Consider the following 20380-nt stretch of genomic DNA (forward strand, 5'->3'; position numbering starts at 1 on the left):
ATGAACCCCAAGGCCTGACAGGCACTCATGTTGGCCATAGCGTTGGTCCGCTCCTTTAGCGACGTAGCCTCAGCGACGTACGACCTCACCACGGCGACGTTACCTGCCACGATTGGACGGGCGTTAAAATAAAACCGCCGAGCCACTCGAAGGAAAATGACATCATCATCCCGCGACGACGGCGACAACCTGCGCCGAAGCCCACGAAGGCACGAGAAATTAATATGTGGTACTTGTCCCCGGTCGTCGGCAGGGAGGCGTAGGCGTAGTAGATATTGGCCGACAGGTTGATGACGATGGAGCACACCAGCGGCTCTCTGCGAGGTCGGTGATTGGACCACAGGCCGAAGAGGGGTGACGCCGCCATCTGGCCGAGACTGTAGGCCGCCACCACCCAGCCCAGGAAGGTGGCGTCCGCGCTGTCGTCAGACTTTTGCAAGTACGGCCACAGTGACGTGATGACGATCGTGAAACCTAGACACAATTGGGAAAAAAAAATCAGACCAAAAAGTCATCGTTATCAATTTTGAATCTGAATTCAATTCTTATGCAAACACTCTTATTTGTACATTGCACTATATCATTGTGATATGTATTTTGCCACGCCTAATACAGCGCGACACCTTAATTATTTTTGTTATATCAGTCTGTTGCACTGTATTGCTCAAAACAGTATTTCTGTCATTTTTGCATTGTGTCCGCAAGGCGGCGACAAATCGCCACCTCGATTCGATGCAGTGTGACGCTTTGTTTGTCAAATACACTGTACGTATACAAAATGTGAATATCCAACAGAATAAACATTTTCTCACCAACGCTGCTGAGAAACATAGTAAAATACATGACCCGAATGGATCTCCATCGATTCTGGTAATCGTCATCAAGGACGTCATCACTGCACGAAGGACATTTCAATAAAGTTTGTTTAAATTGTTCGGAACACATATCAAACACTGCTTTGACGGTTTAAATGCACTCACCTGCTTGGTTCGCCTGGGATTAAAGGGGTGCTTTCATCTGGTTCTACAGTCTCAGACATTTTCCCTCTAAATTGCAATTAAGAAATATAACAACTAGCTTACACACGAACGCAAAGCTACAGGACGCTAACTAGCAGGCTAGCTGTTCAGTTAGCCACTACAGCTAATAATTAACGCGACGACAGTCAACTCGACGAGTTTGTTCGAGTGACAAATTCCACACATAGTGTTAACTCGAGTCAAAAATCCACATATTTTACTTCGTGCATAACAAAATGCCCATAAAGAAGTAAAGTTGGACTCTGGCACTACTGTGGAAGCAACTTTGACATTTCCTTCGCACTTAAATATCGACGACACGTCCGACAAGACTTCAAAATAAGACGCACTTTTTTAAGACAAAATGATTTGGTTATTAATGTTAGATATAAATAATATTATTACGACTCTTTCATAAAAGTGGGATTGAACAGTATTTTTCCGTTAAAATTTGTCAGCATTGGCAGGCCTATTTAATTTTATTTTGAAAGGGCATCTGGTAAACTTAATATTGTAATTCACATTATTTAAATGAACCGATAAAACCAAGATAGGAAGACATTCACAGTAGAAAGAAATGTAAACATTTCATGAAATTACGCATTAAAAATGGGTGAATAAAAATAAAAAAGACGATTCCTTTAATCACGGTGAATAACCAACACATAACTTGACCTTCCTGTTATGAAACTGTACCCAAAAACTCACATCAAAACCAGGTTTAAAAAAAAAACAGTCATTGACTTTAATACAGATAATATCTACAGCAAAATATGTACAGAAAAGACAAAAACGTCAGGATCACAACTGTAGAATAATTACAAGATTTGTCGGCTGAATATCAGTAACCTCTCAAGAGGTTTGTCGACCCCATGACACGCTTAATGTCACGGTTAAACTTTTATATATATATAAAATAATAATAATAATAATACTAATACGTCAACACACATTATACATCAATCAGTTTACGCCTGGGCCTTTAAAGCAGCGATTCTCAACCACTGTCAGGTAAAATTGTTTATGTTTTCAAAAACGCTAACGGCTCAACACGAGCAAAAAGTCAGATTTTTTGTTGTTGTTGTCATACTGAAAACAGGCTTTAAAAGGACAGAATGACAAGTTTGAACATTCACGTTTGGTCATCAAAATGGCTCCCATGTTATGCTACGATATGTGCACTTAGTCCAGATGGCACATTTCCCACACCCAAAAGTCTTTGGCTTTTTTTCGTGTGTGTTTGTGACTTGTACGCCGATGACAGCCATCTTTATACTACACCCAAAGAGTCTCGCTTACCTTAACCGCCACTTCAGCAGACGGCCGCGGTGACGGCGGTGGTGGCGGCGGCGGCGGCGGCCGCAGCGGCCAAGGCGGCGCTCTCCCGCAGGACCTGCTTTTTCAGCAGCTGGATGCGGTTGTGCACGTAGAATTTGATGGAGCGCCAGTCCCGTTGATTGCTGACGAGCAGCGGGCAGAGCTCCAGGCAGCGCTCGCAGTCCGCCTTGGCGGGCACGCGCAGCTCGGCTAGGTTACGCTTCAGGTGCGTCTCCACGGCGACGCGCTCGGCCTCCGACCAGGGGCGCTTCAGCACGCCGCGCTTCCCTGTCGGAAGGGAAATATTGTTTGTTTGTTTTTCAAACGGATTGGAAACTCTTTGAAAATGGTGGCAAAAAAAAACCAAGTGGGACAATAACTTGTAGAGGATGACATAGAACAGGGGTCGGGAACCTTTTTCACAGAGAGAGCCATAAACAATTGATATTTTCTAATGTTATTTCTTGAAAGCCATTCTCAGAATTGAAGTAAAAATACATGAAGTGTGATTTTTTTGGGTCATTTCACCACTTTTAAATGACAAAAAGTCTCTGAATTCTTTTGACAACATTGTTATGCTGTTGCTAATGAATCAGTATCAATAATCTCATGCATGCAGAAGAGTCATAAAAAACAAAATTATGATTAAAGTGGTGGTAGAGGTAGTGTCAACGCCACTGTGACGCTCATATTAGCACATGTGTCAAAGTGGTGGCCCGGGGGCCAAATCTGGCCCGCCGCATCATTTTGTGTGGCCCGGGAAAGTCAATGATGAGTGCCGACTTTCTGTTTTAGGATCAAATTCAAATGAAGATTATAGATGTATATTACATTTCCTGATTTTCCCCCTTTTAAATCAATAATTGTCATTTTTTAATCCATTTTTTCTGTGTTTTAGTTCAAAAATCATTTTGTAAAATCTAAAAATATATTTAAAAAAAGCTAAAATAAACATTGTTTTAGACCTATAAAAAATTGAATATTCAGGGCTTTTAATCCATTTATTAAAAAAAAAAATCTAAATATTATATCTAAAATGGTCCGGCCCACGTGAAATCAAGTTGACGTTAAAGCGGCCCATGAACCAACCCGCATTGCAGTGCATTCGGGACTCAGCTCTCTCACCAGTGATTTCCATATTTTACCTCACAGGTTAGTGGAGAGCCATATGCACCCATGGAAAGAGCCACATATGGCTCCCGAGCCATAGGTTCCCTACCCCTGACATAGAAGATCTCAAGATAATAAAGCAGAAGGGGAGGAGCTACCTGATTTGGGAGTTAGCGACCTCTTTTTGGGGCCACCGGCGCCCGACGGGGTGACTGGCACGGTAGGCCCGCCCCTCTTTTTCTTCGGCGGTCTACCGGGTCCTTTTTTCTTCACGACCACCTCCACTTTCTCCGGCACCTCCTCCTTCAAGATCTCCGCCTCCGAGTTTTCCGAGAAGGAGTCGAGGGAGTTGCCGGACATGACTGCGCGAGACCAAAGATTTGAAAGGGCGTCCACGCGTGCACGTCGCCCGGCGTCCGCATCGACTTACCGTCCAACTCCAGGCAGATGTGCTGCAGGCTCATGCCGCGGAAGAGCACGCCCTCCTTCTCGCCGTACAGGACCACGCGGGCCACCCGCCCCATCAAGGCGGCGTCCCGGGGGATGGTGGAGCAGTTCTGCGTCACGTGGAACTCCGTCTCCAGGAAGATCTCCAAGCGCTTGACGGCGCCGCCTTGAGGCGCGCCCTCGTCCAGGAGAAGGAGCTGCGCCAGGATGGCCACTTGCCGGCGGACCCGCGTCCCCGTGATGGCCCCGGGGTTCTTGACGCCGCTGGCCCGGGCCAGGTTCCTCAAAAGGTCCGTTCCCCGCAGCGGGGTGGCGGGCGAGTGGTAGGGGCGGGAGAAGACGTAGGGGCTCTCGGGGTCCACGCCGGCCTCGGCGGCGGTTTGCAGCAGCTGGTCGATGCAGGACTCGCAGTTGGGCGGCAGGATGAGGGGCTGCACGCGGCCGCGCTTCCCCGTCACGCCCACCCGCGGCAGGTGGCAGAGGACCTTGCGTTCGAAGGGCGACAGGGCGGCCTCGGCGCCCGTGGGGGGGCCTTCCTTGGCCAAGGCGCGCTTGTGGTAGTCCTGGATGGTCAACTTGGCCACCTCGCACTCGCGGTGGCGGTTGAAGAGGATGAGTAGCGAGAGGCTGGCGTGGCACAGTTGGCGCCAGGACTCGGCCGAGCGCGTGCGCCCCAGCGACAGGAAGGCGGCGTGCTGCTGCTGCTGGACGTACGCCACCAGCGACGACAGGGACGACAGCAGCGGGGACATGTGGTGACGCCGTGGCCTGGCGGGAGAACACAAATCCAGGCTTTTGTGGTGTCAGCATTAGGCCAATTATATTATATATTATATTTTATATATATATATATATATATATATATATATATATACATACACACACACACATATATATACACACACACACACATATATATACACACACACACAGATATACATATATATGTGTGTGTGTGTGTGTGTGTGTGTATGTATGTGTGTGTATACGTGTATATGTGTGTGTGTGTATGTGTGTGTATGTGTGTGTGTATGCGTGTGTATGCGTGTGTATGTGTGTGGAGGTGTGTGGAGGTGTGTACGTGTGTACGTGTGTACGTATGTATGTGTGTATGTACATATACATACATATATATATATATATATATATATATATATATATATATATATATATATATATATATATATATATATATATATATATATATATATAAATAAAGTTGAATATACATTATTTGACCAACCTGGCTGGCTCGCCATTTTTGTCCTCTGCCGTGTCGCAATCGCCGTCAACGTCGGCGCTCAGATCTAAATCTTCTTCCGGATCGATGTTGGGCTCCGGCGTGGGAGGCGGAGCCAGATCCTCTTGGACTCTATCCACTTCCGCCTTTTGCTGCTCTTCCAGCTTCTCCCTCTTCAGCCTGCGACCTCTCCTGGGAGGAGAAGTCGCAGGAGGCGGCGTGGGGCTCTTGACCCGCCCCGCCGCCGTGGGAGGGGCGGCGCGCTTGGCGCTCGGCGGTGGCGCCTGCGGCGGCGAGCCGGCCCTCGGCTTCTTCTGAGCGGGGGGCGACAGGTTGAGGGAAAAAGAAACGGCGCCCGAGCGGGTGCCCGGCAGGTCGCGCTCCCTGGCAAAGAGCGAGGGAGACGGCGCCGACGTCTGCGGGACGGCGAAGGAATGACCGTGGGCCCCCGAGGCGGGCGTGGGGTTGCCGTTGGACTGCGCGCAGAGCTGCGCCAGCTCCATGGCCGAGCGCACCTCGGGCTGGTTGGCGTGATGCTTCTCCAGGTGGCGCGCTAAAGAGCGATAGTGGCGCCCGCAGTACGGGCAATGCTGACGACGGCTCACCGGGGCGCCGCCCATGTTCACGGCGACGTTGGCGGTCGTCGGCGGCGGTTCGGGCCGGGCGGGCGGCGTCGAGAAGGACGAGCAAGGGCGTCCCGGTCCCCGGGAGGAAGCGGGCGGGGCCTTCTTCTTGGCGCCGACCGCCGTGGCGATCTTGCGCTTCTTGCGGCGCCGAAGCAGCCGACCTCGCATCTCCTCCATTTCTTCCTCCTCCTCCTCTTCCTCCTCCTCGTCCTCATCGTCCTCTTCCTCCTCTTCGTCCTCCTCCCGGTCCGAGTCGCTGGGCTCGGAGTGGGTGAGCGGCGAGGACGAGGGCGACAGCGACCAGGAGGGTGTCAGGTAATCCGAAACGGAGAGGGACAGCGGGTGGGGGCCGCCCTCCTCGTCCTGTGGGGGGCGCCACGAGGGCCAAAACGTTAGCCTCTAAAGCAGGGGTGTCAGACTCGGGTTGGTTCGCGGGCCGCGTTAACGTCAACTCGATTTCACGTGGGCCGGACTATTTTAAATATAATATTTTTTTAATTTTTTGAAATTGATTAAAAGAACTGGATTAAAAGCCCTGAATATTCCGTTTTTATAGTGATCTAAAACAATGTTTATTTTAGCTTTTTAAATATATTTTTAGATTTTACAAAATGATTTTTGAACTAAAAACGGAAAAAAATGGATTAAAAAATGACAATTATTGATTTAAAAGGGGGAAAATCAGGAAATGTAATATACATCTATACTCTTCATTTTAATTTGATCTTAAAACAGAAAGTCGGCACTCTTGATTGACTTTCCCGGGCCCCACAAAATGATGCGCTGGGCCAGATTTGGCCCCCGGGCCGCCACTTTGACACGGGTGAGCACTAAAATAGCCGATTTTCCCGTATATAAGCCGTATTTGTAACACAAAAAAATTATGACTGCATAAGACTTATTTCTCACCAGTACAAAGTAACATTTACTATTTTTTGGTTATTTTCTGTTTTGCAGGGGCGGCTTATACGCGAGTACATACGGTAGTAATGATGTTCCTAACGACTTACCATAGCATTGTCGCCCCAGTCCGTCAAGCTGTAGTCCACGGTGATCTCCTCCCCCTTGGCGATGTCTCGGATCGCTATGACCACCAACCGCACCTGAGTCCAGGCCACCGCCGTCAACTCACCGGCCGCCGTACGACGGCGCCAGACGTGGACCGATTGGACGTCGACTCTACCTGAGTCCCGCAGTGCACCTCGCGTATCCTGCAGTTGGGAGGCGGGTGGAAAAGCACCGGTCCCCGAACGCCGCCGGCTCCTTCCTCGCCCAGCTCCGGCACGCTGGCGGAAGAGAAGCGAAAAGTCGGGTGAGCGTCGGGTCGACCTCGGGAAGGACGGTGGCGGAGTCTGCGTAGTTACCCTGGTAACGAGGCCTCCTTACCAGAGCTGAGCGGGATCCGTTATGTAGTAGGGACTCCCCGGCGGATGGAGGCCATCCTCGCCGCCCTCTGGGTATTGGCCGTCACCTGAATGATGAAGATGGCGTTCAATTTCAATATTTATAATATAAAATATGGTTGCGTGCTGACCAGGGCTGTAGCTGTGCTCAGACATGCTCTCCTCCTCCTCATCTTCGGTCACGTACGCCCGGTCGCACACCTTCACCGGCGTGCCCTTGCGCTTTCTCCCACACACCCGGCTGCAATGACCCCAAAAAAAACATGGCTTTAATATCATAGTGTTTCCTTGGGTGATTTTTGACACTTTTAAAAAAATGTATCAAGCAGACATGTATATGTTTTCATTTAAAGTGCCTCTATTTTCAACCTTTGATACGGCAAGTGATTATTTTGGGGTGCTTTAAAAATAAAAAAACAATAGTATTGACATTTGGTATAGCCTACATAAACACATAGGTGGGCTCATATGTAATTACATATACTTGTTGTTATTAATCCGTGTATTAATTTATTAATGTAGAAATAAGATGCACTTTAAACATTTTCAATTAAAATTATAAATTTAAGATGTCAAAATGACGTCAAATACTATAAAGGGTCAATTACTGCGTTCTTATGTTACAACTTTATTCTCATTATATTACAATGTCGTTGTTGTGTTATTTAAATGTCACAATAACTAAACTAAAACATTGACTGACGGTTCCAGACGGTTGCTTATATTTATTCATTCAGTAATTGAAAGCTGACGTCAGCCATTTTGAGACATCATTTAAATGTGATATCTTTTTTTTCATATGGAATTTTTGGGGGGTTTTAAGCCTTTTTGGCATCCATATCATCTCGAATACACAAGTTTGGTTGATGTTTCCCTACGGACTCCTCTTAATGAATGCTAACGCTGCGGCTAAACAATTAGCTTCCCCGTCTCGTCAAAACATCAAGGCGAACCGGACCGAGGAGCACCGCTCTGCCCGAGAAGAGGCACCCACCGACGCCTAAGTCCAGGACGACCCTCCCGGCTCATAAACAGAGCCCCCGAAAAAACTGAATGTGTCCTTTTGTCACCAAAACCCCCATGAAAATGGGGGGTTGGAGGGTAGCGTAAACGCGCGGCCAGAAGCATGCTAACAAAGCCCGCTTGAATTGAGGAGCGCTACGGAAGAAATATCGGTCCCGGGGACGTCCACTTACCCCCGCGACGGCGGCGGCTTGCTGCCATCACCGTCGCTATCGAGTGTCGGGGGCTCCCGGTAGTCGAAAGGCGAGCGCACATTCTCCGCCATTAGGACTGCCAGTGCTTGCCTGGCTTCCCTCACGTCCGCGGACGCGTTCCTTCCCGGTGGGGAGGGGAGCCCACTGCGCATGTGCACCGCATCCTTTCGGGGGTTGCCTCATTTGCTGAAACGGGGCATTTTCCCGCGTAGATATATTACATGCCCATTGAACTGGGGTGACTGTTTGTCAACCACTTGACGGCCATTTTGTGTCAGAGCCATTCCATAACATAACGTCACATAACTTGAGATTACATTCAAAAGGAGATGTGCTACTGTACTTTGAGATTTAATTAAACTGCTTCATTTCAACCTATGAAACAAACAAGAAAAATAAACAGTGTATCATTTGTGATTTATTTATCGCCACCCCCTGAAAACACGACCCATTTCGGCCCCCCCGGCCCCTGAGGTTAGGAAACCTCTGTTGTTTTAAATAATATAGCAGCACATTCAAGTAGAACATCATATCAAGTCCGTCCTATTTGGAATCAAAACAGTCACAGTTTGTCAGTCGGGTATTTTTGGCTACTTCTAGCAATTAGTGTTAAATATGTTCTAATAAATATCACACACAAAGGGAAAAAAAAACGATGAGTGCGCACGAGGCTCACGGCAAACGCTGGCCAACTAGAGATCATTCTAGCACGTGCGGAGGAAATACCGGACGGACAAAGCCGAGCCTTATTAAAAGAGCTTACAGTAGTTAGTAAAGCAGTGAGGCATACCGCAGCATTTGGACAGCGACCTTTGACCACGAGCTCCAGGAATAATGTTAAATATGTTAAATAGGAATAAAAATAATAACTAACTGAGCTTTTAGGTAGGCCCAAATTGTCTAGCGCCGTCAATGGCATAAAAGATGAGCATCCACAGGCAGACTATTTTCATAAATGAACTCATTAGCTGGTATTTGGGTAATTTATGAAAAATAAATAGCTATGTATTTATAAACAGTGGCATCTTTTTCATGTGAAACGCGCTAATTTAATTTAGCTATTTCTGTAGACATCAACTAAGCTAAAGTGTCCGTCAGTTTAATCAGTGTAGCAGAATATTGCTGATTGTACATAATGCGTTAAAGTCTCACCTCTAATATGAATGTATATAAATAAAGGGATGGTCGCTGTCCAAATGCTGCTCTTTGGTGATTAGTATGGAGCGAGTTCATCCAGTGTTTTGCCGCTTTAGACGTCCCGTGTTTCTTGCCGCTGCGTGTGAAGGACGTGGAGGGCCTGCGAGACGTGCTGGGCCCAGTGGACCAGCTCCTGGAGAACCAGATGCGTCCAAATCTTCAGTTGGAAAGACCCCCCGCCACCATCAGTTTCCTAGCCAAAAGTTAGCCCAGACAGGACAAAAGAACCGTTACAACGGGGAATGCGATTTTTCTTTGTTTACAAACACCGAGATATAGCGGAAAGCTAGTCAAGTTAGCAACGTCACGGTTTTCATTGTGCATGTACCGTATTTTATAGTAAGTTAAAAAAAAATCAAAGACGGTCAGACTACAACACCTCACGGCCGTGGAAGTCCGGGCTGACTTCTAGCTTGTCGTCGTCCGTCTCCAGAAGATCTTTGGTGCTGTGGAGCAAATGCTCCAAGCGGACTCGGACGTTGCGTCGCAGCAACTCGTAGTCGCCCCCCAGCTCGCCCCACTCCTCTTCGGCCCGGGCGATAGCGCAGTGCAGCAGGCCCAGGCAGCGGCGCAAGGCGGCGTGCAGTAGGCGCACTCGCCCCTCCGCGTCGGGCTCTTCGTCGCCGGCGCCCAGGGACACCAGGCGGTCCACCTCGGGGGGACGCTCGGACAGGAAGCTCTCCTGCTCCGTCTGCGAGTCGTATCGATCGGGAGATGAATCGGGGAACAAAAATACGCAATCCATTAGGGAGAGCGGAGACTTGGAGGGAAAATAAACACTTGCTTTTAGTCTGATTAATGCCTGCATGCAAGTATGCGCTGGACGTGTATTACTTAACGGACCCAGCACCTTAACTCTTTCCCAAAATTATAAAGTACATACTGACTATGCCTAGTCCTACCCTGGTCTTTCCTGCCCTCCCTCTCGGATGTCTCCACTGTGAATGGCATTACAAATCATAATATTTTATTTTATTCCCCCATATCACACTATTAAAAACCGCATGCATTTAACCACTCACAGAACTACTTGGTTGCCAATGATGGTGTTAGACGGTCACTGTTTGGCAATTAAATAATGCTAAATATGATATAAATAATTATTTTGCATCTTTTAATTTAAAAAAAAACCTCAATAATATTTTTTTGTTTTCTGAATTTAAAAATAATCACAATTATTTTATTGTGTAACTGTTTGTCACTGTTTGCCAATTAAATAATGCTAAATATGATATAAATAGTTATTTTGCATCTTTTAATTAAAAAAAACCTCAATATTATTTTGTTTTGTTTTCAGAATTTCCCAAAAAACACAATTAATTAATTTATGTATTTATTTACATTGACGTTTCCTCAATGTAATTCAATGATGATACGTATATACACTATGAACATACATATTGAGGTCTTGTTGTCAAGGCAACAAAAGGTGCGGCCTATCTCATCGAGATGATCGTTTATCAAACCGCGATGCACCGCAGAGAGCAAATCTACCGTTCAATAAATAGCACTTGTGTATCGTTGGAGCAAATCCAAAAGCGGAAACTCACGTATAACTCGAGCAAGCGGCTGGATTCGTAGTGCAGAAGCCGGGCGAGGTTCAACGCTCTCCCCGTGGCCGAGGAATCAGGCACCGGCGTGTCGGGGGAGCTCATCTCCCCCTGCTCGTCCTGCTGCTCGGCCATTCCGCGCTTGTCACTCGACGCTTAATCGAGTCGCGATCGCTGCGAGTTTCTCCGTTTCGGCAATCTGGCCGCCGGGGGGAGAGGGGGTGGGCAGGGGGGGACGAAAAACGCGTGTCAGGATCCGTGTCCCCGCGGTGGACGCTAATTTGTTCCGGCGAGTACCGGTGGCCAGGGAGGGTATTTCGGGGGGGACCTTCTTTTTTTTCCCCGAAAGACCCCCCACCCACCCGGGGAGCTATGCCAAACATGCATTGGCGTGGTTTTGCGCCGCTGAAGGTGGTCCAAGCAGATCCAAATCTGAGAATGAGCGTATTTTGGACCCCTTTATACTGTTTATATATATTTTTTGAGAATGCAATATTATAGCTGAATTATCAATACACGTTAGAAAATGTCCACTCCACGAAATGATTGTTAGTCTCTGGATTAGCTACAGTTGCAAAAATGAGCAAAGAATCAATCTTTAATTAAAATATTCATTTAATGAATAAAAACAAAAACACTATGTGCGTTAGCCGGGAATCGAACCCGGGACAACTGCTTGGAAGGCAGCTATGTTAACCACTACACCACCAACGCCTTATGTTTAATGCCCTTCAGAAGATATTACAGCACATACAAACCAGGAATTTTATGGAACTATAATTGACGATTGACGGTAATGGACGTCCAAAACATTTAAACTGGGAGGCCTCCTCACGTGGATTGGATTGGTCTTGTCTAATGATAAACATTGCTGCCAACTCTTCCACTTGAAATAGATTGGACGTGTAGCACTGATAAATGTGTGTTGTCATCCAAAATCATTCTCGCGTTTATTTTTTCATTCCTATATTTTTCCCACATAATATTTAATTACATGCAAATATTGTATTTTTCTTTGTCTGCTAAATGTAATGGAGGAGGAGCCATTTGTTCCCCATACATTTGCACTTTCCACTGTTGTCCGCCAGACGGCGGTATTTCATGAAGCTCCTATTGTTATGAGCGCATTTGTTAGGGAAGAGGTCAAAGGTCACCGGCCCACCCGAGTCGATACACCACGGCCTGACCTCTGACCTCGCTCCAAGGAAGCCGCGTAATCATCAAGACGACTCTGGCGTGTGTGTGTGTGCGAGAATGTGTGTGTGTGAGTGTGTGCGAGCGTGTGTGTGTGCATGACACGGCTTCCTGGCGAGCCGCCAATCATCTTTACACTTTACCGCCTCCTCTTCCTCCCCGGGCGCCAATCAGACGCCACGCGGCGCGCGGCCACGGGTGGCGCCAGACGCAGCGGAGGGCACGAGCCGACACGCGCTTCCCCTCCCCCTTCCTGTCAGCGAGCATCAGCCTGCCAACGAGCCCCCCCCCCCCGGCCCCCCCGTCCCCCTCCCCTCCGCCGCGTCGTGAGGACGACGCACGTATTCGTTCATAACCTCCGCCATTATTCATCGCCCCCTCCCCCCCTGCAGGGTCTCTCGCTGCCTCCACGCCACCTGCTAATTGAACTCCTTCTTCCTGCCTCGCGCGAGCTCGCTTGTGCCAAGCCCAGGTGATTATACGCCCCCCCTCCCATTATCCATCACCCCCGCCCCCCACCCCTTCCGCCCCATACCCCGCCATCCCTTCCCCGCCGCTGACAGACCGACAAATCCCTCCCGGTGCTCCCGCCCCCCCCACCCGCCACCCTCCACCTGCACCCCCTCCCCACCCACCCCCCCACCGCCTCCTCCTCCATCTCCTTCCCCGCCAGCCATGATCCGTGGCGGGCTAATTCCCAGACGGTCGTCCTCTCGCGCTTCTCCTCCTGGCGGGCCCGGTGAGTAGCCTCATCTCCTCACGTTCCGCCTCTGACCGCCGCATGCCGCCTTCACGCTATTTAGCTTTTTACGAGCCGCCTTGGCGCCCCCCCCACACCCCCGCCTCCCCCTCGTCTTCCTCCCGCTGCGCCTGCGGGACGAGGGGGAGGCGGCGTGAAGGAGGCGGCGGGAAGGGGGGGGCGGCGGCGGGGGGCGTTAATGTGCCGCCTGGGAGATGGCTTTCCTCTTGACCTTCTGTCAGGCCGAGCGGATAATTAGTCCCGCCTCCAGGGAGCGCTGTGGAGCGTTCGCCGCGGGTCAGAGGTCACGGGAAGTCAGCGTAGTTTGTGTGTTTTTCCCCCCCTGGCAGGAAAGTAAACAAAAGGCACGGGCGGCGGCCATGTCGGGCATGACGAGCGGCGTGTGCGTGGAGAGCGACCTGTCGTCCGTGCTCCAGCGAAGCTCCGCCTCCTCGCACCATCACCCCAATCACCACGGTTACGGCGGGCAAGGCCAGGTGAGTCGGAACCGCTCCGTACCGGGGCTGGAGTTCAACTACGGCGAGTCGACTAAATAGTAAACTTGACGTTGTGAATTGGGCACCAAGTTTTCGGTGCTCGCAATTTCCGCGGAAGCTTTGTGGCCCCTCAGCCCACCATACTTCCAAAAACATTTTTCAGTCACTTTCTCGTAAACTTATCCGCTAGCACTGATGGCACGACCGGACTGCCAATGAAAAGGGGCCGTAACCGTTTAAACCAAAACGGTAACGCTATTTGCGATGGTCTTTTTTCACTCCGCCCCCCTCCGTGCCCCCCGACAGGTCTCCACGCTGGCGCCCATGTTGGACTACAGCAGCGAGATGGACCGCTACCGCTCGTCCATCGCCAGTTTCTACAAGACCAACGTGGACGTGGGCAACTTCCCGCAGTCGGCCAAGCTGGCGGCGCGCTTGGCGGCGGCGGCGCCCATCTTCCCGCCGAGCGCCACCCGACTGGGCGCCATGGCCACGGCGCCGTGGGGCTGCCACGACAACGTCAACCACCCGGCGGCCGTCTTCTGGGGCCGACCCAAACCGGCCTCCGCGCACCACCGCCACCACCCGGCCACCCCCGCGCACGTCACGCCCTCGCACCCGCACGGCGGCGGGGGCGGCGGCATGCACCAGGGCGGCGGGTCCGACGACGGGGGACGGACCGACAAGCAGTCGCCCGCCTCGCTCCCCGTGGCCCAAGCGGCGCACCACCACCCCATGGCGCCCAGCAACGCCAACTTCTTGCCGGCCGGCTACGGCGGCGGCGGCGGGGGCGACTGCGGCGCGGGCAAGCAAGGACACGGCCACCCGGACGTGATGGGCCTATCGGAGGGGGGCAACTGCAACGGGGGCGGGGTTCTGGGGAGCGGCTTCCTGGGGGGGCTGGGCCTACCCCCGGGCGTCATCGTGATGGCCATGGGGTCCACGGCGGGCGGGATGCCCGACGCCGGCAGCGCCTTCCAGATGACGGGCGGCCAGCGGGGGCCCGCGGACTGCCAGCAGCACGCCGGTTCCTCGCCCTGCCCCTCCTCGTCGTCGCCCTCGTCGTCGGGGGTGGCGGCGGGGGGCGCCGTCCTCTCGCCGCCCTCGTCCTCGTCGTCGTCCTCGTCCAAGAGGAAGCGCAAGCGCTGCGGCGTGTGCGGGCCGTGCCGGCGGCTCATCAACTGCGGCGTGTGCTCGTCCTGCCGCAACAGGAAGACCGGCCACCAGATCTGCAAGTTCAGGAAGTGCGAGGAGCTCAAGAAGAAGCCGGGGGGCGGCGGGGGTGCCACCATCGAGGTGAGACAAAGACCCTTTTCCCCACACCAAAGTTAAATTGCCCATCCATTCGCCCGTCTTTAGCTGAGCCGTTAGCGCCGCGGCTCGCCGTTCCGAGGCGAAGGGTTCGATTCCTTGCGGGGGGCGGCTTCGGCGCTCCCGATTGTCCTTTGGAGCTAAAAGAAAAAAAAATAACGACACGTCTCTCTGGGCAGGATTTAATGCCAAATTAATTTGAATCTCTGACTCTTAGAGTATTAAAGGTGCTATGAAATACTACAGCAAGCCACTTTAAAATGACGGAATGTTTTGGACAGAAAGTGACCCAAAAAGGGAAGAAAAAAAAGGCCTTATAATGAAATAAGGTCTTCCTTTTTTGAGCTGCTTTAGCCCCGCCCACTCGGCGGGCCAAAGTTTGCGCACGTCTCAATTAACGAGTGGCGTCGGCCGGACTTGTTCGTCCTCACTTCCCCCCCCCCCGCGAGTCGCCACGAACCGGAGCTAATTAGCGCGCGCCCCGCGACATCGGGACGCGCACGTGCTAGCACATTAGGCTAATCTTCGTCAATTAGACGCTAATTGGAGCCGCGGCGCGAGCGCGAATGAAGATACGGCGAGGGTGTGCGGTCAGGAGATTTAACGGTGTCTTTTGTTTACATTTGTAGAGACCGCCTTCCGTCCCGACCGGCGAGGCCTTCCGATGGTTCTTCTAAAACTGCGAGCGGCCAACGGACTGACGGCGAATCCGTGTATGAATAACGAAAACGACAAAGAGACTATCGTTTGTTTTAAACTCAAACGGGAAAAAAAACGACAGATTTTTTGGGGCATTTCAAATTCAGGCTCGGTAAACACGGAATATACGAGGCTAATGTTTTGGTATCCGGCGCGGAAAGCTAACCCTAAGTTAGCGTGGTGCGAGAACGCTAACATGTGCAGTGTAGAAATATTTTTCATACGTTAAGGCATGGAAAATGATGTAAAAATGGAACCTCTAAAACCAATGCAGTATCTTAGCGTTCAATCGGACTTGTACTTTCGTCGATTATTCTTCCTTGTACCGCTAGAGGGAAGCAGAAACTTCGTTGAAATGATTGCACATTTAAAACCTGAGCCTGGAATTTTAATGGGAAAAAATCTGTCTTTTTCTGCATTTTTTTCGGGTGTTGGATTAAAAAAAAGGACTTTACGGTCGGTCGCTTTGTCATTTTTGGACACCGAGTGCTGCACAGATTTCGTCGATCAGAGGACGAGGCATTTTCCCGAACCGTCGCCGACTCCCGATTGGGCGTCGGGCGTGTGGAATGACTACAAGTGTCCTCAGGAGGACTACAAGGGCCACAAAACGACGGCCGGCGACGGCCAAATGACGAGGGATGTTGCGCCGAGCCGATTGCATCATACTGCGTGCGTTCGGCAGAACGCCCGGTCGTCCTTGACAACAGAGCGCCTTGTTGCTTAGCGACTGCTAACAATGGACCGCACTGATGCGCTCCGGTGTGGGCGTGGCGGCCAAATGCTTCCACACAATGACGGACACATTTCAAAAACGCCTCAAGGTTTTTATCGTCGTAGGGGTTCGCCAACATGGCGACAGTGACCCGCTTTGATGAGACCCCCCCCTCCCACAGATCGACAGCATGAACCTGTCGGAATGGACGTCTAGTCCCGTCTTTGGCGCCGAGCATTGACGTGGATGTCTATTGTTGTAAATGGCAGGCAATGAGTTCAATACTAAGAATTGAAAAACTTGAGTGTTTTATTCGGGGCTGTAAACAGAGTGTGTTTTTCTTTATTTTTATTGGAATGTTTCGTTTTTACTCACATTTTGTTTCTTTTCATGTACAAATATAAAACCATGACACCAATTACAAACCTGGCGTCCGCAACTGATGATGGCATATGAGCCAAAATGTAAAATGTGTATTCAAAGTTGTACTTTTAAATGACGCAAAACTGCTAGCTCCCATTGATGGTGCTAGACGTCCAATCCGATTTGACTGGGAGGGCTGCCAATCAAATTAGACTGAACGTCTAGCGCCCTCATTGGCAGTGAAATGTTACTTCATGCCAACTGGGTCTGATGTGACTGTCAGTGAATGAGTTAAAAACAGCAACATTTTTTCCTTTTTAGAAATATAGCACCCTCCAGTGGCATGAGAGCGAAGCGCACAACAATGGAACAGTGTTGCTGGGGCAACAGCACTTACAAAGTCAAAAAGGGGGGGAAAAAATGCACCATGCGGGTCATGTGACCAAGAGCGAGGGGGAGGGCGGGGCGCTGGGTTCACTTCCTGTTGCCGTGTCTACTTGAATCAAGCAGTTGAGCAGGGAAAACCTTTCTTCTCCCCCCGGGTCGGATTCCTCAAGGTGGGGGGGCGGCGGCGGGGGGCTTTGTCCAATTGGATTCGCCGCCGAGTCGCCGCCGCTCTCGCTTACCTGAAGGTCGAGCGGCGACGGGGTCCTCGCGACCCGGGTGGAGCTCGTTCGGGGTTCGTCCGAAAGGCCGTCGTCCCCCGCCGCCGCCGCCTCGCGAAGCCACGACGAGGGTGAGCAAAGGAGCGGCGAGCTACGGTCGCTTCCCGTGTCGCTGGCATGAGGTTCTTGAACGTCCAGCGGCGGAGAGACGCCCTCTACTCGGTTCGGGGTTTCATTTGATACGGCTCCGTCGTCCCGCTCCGCTGCCACCTCGCAAGGCCACGACGAGGGTGAGCAAAGGAGCGGCGAGCTACGGTCGCTTCCCGTGTCGCTTGCGTGAGGTTCTTGAACGTCCAGCGGTGGAGAGACGCTCTCTACCCGCTTCGGGGTTTCGTTTGATAAGCCTCTGTCGTCGTCGTCGTCGCTGTCGCTGTCCAGCGTGATGATGATCGGCAACCTGCCACGCGAGCGTGGGGAAAGGTTAGCCACGCCGCCGCAACGTAGTCTTGACGTTGTCAATTTTGTACCTGTCGCGTGGCTGCGTCTCGCGCCGGCGCTTGGACGGGGCGGCGCCCTCGTACACGATTTCCACGCTGGGACTGCGGGGGCGTCGATGTTTTCCTGCGCTGCGGGATGGAAAACGGTGTTACGTTTTTTAATACTTACTCGACTCATTTTTCGAGATGGTTTGTTGCCTTTTTAGAAGTACAGGTCGCCCTCACCTTTGGCTTTTCTTGTCGCGGCCCCTCCCTCGCCGCTTGGCGTCGCCGTCGCGCTTCAGGTGTCGGCTCTTGGACTTCATCTTCCCGCGGGGCTTTTCGTCGCCGGGGTACGGCGGCCATAGGTGGGACGGTGGCGGCGAGCAGGAGTGGACGGAGTACGGCGATGGAGACGGGGACGGAGACGAGGATAATACCCAGCTGGAGTTCAAAAGGCTGTCGGGGGCGGGCTCGGGGCTGGGCGTGGCCAAGCGCTTGGGGCTCATCTTCATCCTCTTCTTCTTCGTTGTCTTATCAGATGTAGGCGGGGCCTCCGTCTCCGGGCAGGCGTCGGAGGGAGGGGCCAGCGGCGAGGGGGATTCCGAATCGGACGAGAGATGGACCAGTTCCGGCGTGCGCTCGGCCAGCGGTTTTTTGTAGCCCACGATCACACAATCGGTTTCATCCTCCCCCTGGACGGGGCTGGGGGGCTCCGACGTCGGAGCCGATGCGTTAGATGGCCCCGGCGGCTCCTCGCCGGGGGGCGGGTCGGGGTCAGGGTCGCCGGCGGGCGGGTGGTACTGGACCCGAAGGTCGTACTCGTCCATGCTGAGCGGCGAGCGGGCGAAGCAGCGCAGCTCGTGCAGGAAATGGTGGGTTCGCGTCGACAGCACCGAGCGTAGCTCTTCCTCGGCGTCTGCCGCGTCTCCGGCGTCTCCGCCGCCGTCCTCCAAGCCGTGGCGGACCAGCCGCCTGATCACGAGTCGGTGAAAGCTGGCCCCCGGCCCGCCGCCCCGAGGCCCCAACAGCACCGTCAGCTCACGTCGCAGCCAAGTCCGCAGTCGGTCCAGCGGGGCTGGGTCGCTACGGAAGCCGTCGGCCGTCACGTCGCGCGGGGGCGAGGCCGGTCCCACGCCGGGCACCAGGTGCGCGCGGATTCCGTTGAGGTAGAGGCCGCGGCGGAAGGCCAACGTCTCGCTCGCGCTTAGGCGCCGCGGCTCCGAGCCTTCCCGCTGCGTCCTCAGCCTGGCGGCCAGTCGGGCGGCGAACTCCCGCGGCGCCCAATCGTCGCCGCCGCCGCCGTCGCACTCCTCCGTCACGCGAAGGGCGTCCCTCTCTGCTTTCCGCCGACTCCAGCGAGTGCGCCGCAATTCGACGGGCGCCGCCTTGACCTCCTCGCACGTCTTGTTCTTCTGACCGTCGTCCGACTGCAGGATGGAGGCAAAGGGCTGCTTGCAGAGGGGGCACTCGGCCTTGGTGTGGGACCACTCCTGGATGCACCCCGAGCAGAAGCGGTGCCGGCAGCTGTTCAAGTAGGCCATGTTCTTGAAGCGGTCCAGGCAGATGGGACATTTGGAGTCAAACATGGTCCCACGACGGGGTGGGCGTCTGTCACCAAATTAGCATTGTCATCAAAACAAAAGAGCAAACGTGCTAAATGTTTCATTTAGGTTTTAAGAGCGGTTGTATTGTTGGAAACGTTGCCTAGCGCAGAGTCAAACCGAAAGTGCATGATTTTGAAAGCTAAATTTGTCATTGTAAATATAAAAATGATGCTATTAACAATTTATGAATTATTTCTTGATGTTACAAACATTGGTCTCAATAACATATCCTTTGACATGTAATAATTGCCCTTCACGCACGTTTAACGTGAAAGCAATGCGTTAGTATGCTAAAGAAGCTAGCTTCCGTACCTGGACGCTGTTCCAAAACGTCAAATTTTCAGTGGCCTTTCACGTTACCGTCAAAATCTGAATTGGACTTTACGGCTCATCCACTTTCACCGAATTGCGCAGGTAAAAGGGTCCATCCCGTCAAAATAGGAGTGACTTGTTGTAGCTTAGCTGCACCGGGTAGCCGAGTAGCTTCTTCGCCATACGTCATCAATAGCGGCCAAAAGTAACAGACTAAATACCCGGATGTCAACAACAACATGCTTTAGCGCCCCTTAGCGGACTGGAATGAGTAGAAGTAGAAGGGGAAATGCAAAAGCGAATTTATGTAATAACATTAAGGCTGATAGAACTTTATGTTTACTACTTCCTTAAGGTCACAGTCTGCAGTCCAACTAATCACGGGAAGTTTCTCTGAGAGCAAGTTATGAACTTGACGTACAATAAAAGGCACTTTTTCCACTCTTTCATTTGGAAATGTCCCACCATTCCTTGATTTTAATTCCCGTTGCATCTTGAATGAGACAATAAAATATCATTTTAGCCTCTTATTGCCGCCTGTACGACCTTGGGGGTCAGGTGACGCTTGTTGGCTAACCTTGACGGGACGCGGGGTCGCCATGGAGATGCCTCACGACGCCACAGTGACCTTGCGTTAGGAACGCGGTGGAGATGACTCACATAACTTCAGTTGCCATGGAGACTCAACCTTTTCAGTCCGCTCAAACGCACACACACATGGACACACACACACACA

At 51.8% G+C, this 20380-nt stretch overlaps 5 protein-coding genes and 1 non-coding gene across 10 annotated transcripts in view; 1 reads left to right on the forward strand and 5 right to left on the reverse strand.

The window, feature by feature from the left end:
• The window catches only part of mfsd8 (major facilitator superfamily domain containing 8), a 4461-nt gene extending 3125 nt beyond the window's left edge, over positions 1-1336 (reverse strand). The window contains exons 1-4 of the mRNA XM_077589359.1: positions 981-1336; positions 813-895; positions 190-474; positions 1-103 (exon numbers count right to left, since the gene is read on the reverse strand). The exon at positions 1-103 is cut by the window's left edge and continues 11 nt beyond it. Coding sequence (XP_077445485.1) covers positions 1-103; positions 190-474; positions 813-895; positions 981-1039 — 530 coding nt within the window. The 5' untranslated portion in view covers positions 1040-1336. The remainder of the gene's footprint in view (positions 104-189; positions 475-812; positions 896-980) is intronic.
• A 399-nt stretch (positions 1337-1735) lies between these two features.
• On the reverse strand, positions 1736-8543 carry LOC144066046 (uncharacterized). 3 transcript variants are annotated; one of them, XM_077589355.1, is made up of 9 exons: positions 8359-8543; positions 7294-7403; positions 7146-7230; positions 6943-7045; positions 6770-6862; positions 5137-6122; positions 3877-4661; positions 3605-3808; positions 1736-2624 (listed from the first exon to the last, which is right to left on the reverse strand). In XM_077589355.1, exons 1-9 carry the CDS (start codon positions 8529-8531, stop codon positions 2332-2334), a joined length of 2832 nt encoding a protein of 943 aa, XP_077445481.1. In that variant the 5' UTR covers positions 8532-8543; the 3' UTR covers positions 1736-2331. The 3 variants fall into 3 exon arrangements, with proteins under 3 accessions (XP_077445481.1, XP_077445479.1, XP_077445482.1); XM_077589353.1 differs by having other exon boundaries at positions 3877-4685; XM_077589356.1 differs by lacking the exon at positions 8359-8543 and having other exon boundaries at positions 3877-4685; positions 7124-7230; positions 7294-7331.
• A 234-nt stretch (positions 8544-8777) lies between these two features.
• Positions 8778-11540, reverse strand: LOC144065809 (uncharacterized). The gene is made up of 3 exons (XM_077588935.1): positions 11127-11540; positions 9956-10267; positions 8778-9769 (listed from the first exon to the last, which is right to left on the reverse strand). Exons 1-3 carry the CDS (start codon positions 11259-11261, stop codon positions 9629-9631), a joined length of 588 nt encoding a protein of 195 aa, XP_077445061.1. The 5' UTR covers positions 11262-11540; the 3' UTR covers positions 8778-9628.
• Positions 11541-11768: 228 nt separating this feature from the next.
• On the reverse strand, positions 11769-11840 carry trnag-ucc (transfer RNA glycine (anticodon UCC)). The gene has a single exon. It is a non-coding gene; the product is annotated as a tRNA-Gly (tRNA).
• Positions 11841-12639: 799 nt separating this feature from the next.
• LOC144066033 (uncharacterized) lies at positions 12640-16631 on the forward strand. 3 transcript variants are annotated; one of them, XM_077589334.1, is made up of 4 exons: positions 12640-12792; positions 13410-13556; positions 13863-14852; positions 15497-16630. In XM_077589334.1, exons 2-4 carry the CDS (start codon positions 13440-13442, stop codon positions 15542-15544), a joined length of 1155 nt encoding a protein of 384 aa, XP_077445460.1. In that variant the 5' UTR covers positions 12640-12792; positions 13410-13439; the 3' UTR covers positions 15545-16630. The 3 variants fall into 3 exon arrangements, with proteins under 3 accessions (XP_077445460.1, XP_077445461.1, XP_077445459.1); XM_077589335.1 differs by lacking the exon at positions 12640-12792 and adding an exon at positions 12911-13059; XM_077589333.1 differs by lacking the exon at positions 12640-12792 and having other exon boundaries at positions 13158-13556; positions 15497-16631.
• LOC144066032 (uncharacterized) lies at positions 16573-19867 on the reverse strand. The gene is made up of 4 exons (XM_077589332.1): positions 19645-19867; positions 17972-19336; positions 17777-17875; positions 16573-17706 (listed from the first exon to the last, which is right to left on the reverse strand). Exons 2-4 carry the CDS (start codon positions 19312-19314, stop codon positions 17079-17081), a joined length of 2070 nt encoding a protein of 689 aa, XP_077445458.1. The 5' UTR covers positions 19315-19336; positions 19645-19867; the 3' UTR covers positions 16573-17078.
• Positions 19868-20380: the final 513 nt, after the last annotated feature.

The sequence above is a fragment of the Stigmatopora argus genome, chromosome 20, assembly GCF_051989625.1.
Source record: "Stigmatopora argus isolate UIUO_Sarg chromosome 20, RoL_Sarg_1.0, whole genome shotgun sequence".
NCBI classification, from domain to species: domain Eukaryota; kingdom Metazoa; phylum Chordata; class Actinopteri; order Syngnathiformes; family Syngnathidae; genus Stigmatopora; species Stigmatopora argus.

Excerpts from the sequence above, each read along its gene's own strand:
- LOC144066032 (XM_077589332.1), bottom strand. The coding sequence starts at position 19,314 with ATGTTTGACTCCAAATGTCCCATCTGCCTGGACCGCTTCAAGAACATG. Across the intron at positions 17,876-17,971 it reads CGCGACAAGAAAAGCCAAAG|CGCAGGAAAACATCGACGCC; the intron begins GTGAGGGCGACC and ends TCCATCCCGCAG. Across the intron at positions 17,707-17,776 it reads GAGACGCAGCCACGCGACAG|GTTGCCGATCATCATCACGC; the intron begins GTACAAAATTGA and ends CTCGCGTGGCAG.
- LOC144065809 (XM_077588935.1), bottom strand. The coding sequence starts at position 11,261 with ATGGCCGAGCAGCAGGACGAGCAGGGGGAGATGAGCTCCCCCGACACG. Across the intron at positions 10,268-11,126 it reads GCCGCTTGCTCGAGTTATAC|ACGGAGCAGGAGAGCTTCCT; the intron begins GTGAGTTTCCGC and ends TACGACTCGCAG. Across the intron at positions 9,770-9,955 it reads CGGACTTCCACGGCCGTGAG|GAAACTGATGGTGGCGGGGG; the intron begins GTGTTGTAGTCT and ends ACTTTTGGCTAG.
- LOC144066033 (XM_077589333.1), top strand. The coding sequence starts at position 13,275 with ATGGCTTTCCTCTTGACCTTCTGTCAGGCCGAGCGGATAATTAGTCCC. Across the intron at positions 13,557-13,862 it reads GTTACGGCGGGCAAGGCCAG|GTCTCCACGCTGGCGCCCAT; the intron begins GTGAGTCGGAAC and ends GCCCCCCGACAG. Across the intron at positions 14,853-15,496 it reads GCGGGGGTGCCACCATCGAG|AGACCGCCTTCCGTCCCGAC; the intron begins GTGAGACAAAGA and ends TTACATTTGTAG.
- LOC144066046 (XM_077589353.1), bottom strand. The coding sequence starts at position 8,531 with ATGCGCAGTGGGCTCCCCTCCCCACCGGGAAGGAACGCGTCCGCGGAC. Across the intron at positions 7,404-8,358 it reads AAGCCGCCGCCGTCGCGGGG|CCGGGTGTGTGGGAGAAAGC; the intron begins GTAAGTGGACGT and ends GGGTCATTGCAG. Across the intron at positions 6,123-6,769 it reads ACTGGGGCGACAATGCTATG|GACGAGGAGGGCGGCCCCCA; the intron begins GTAAGTCGTTAG and ends CGCCCCCCACAG.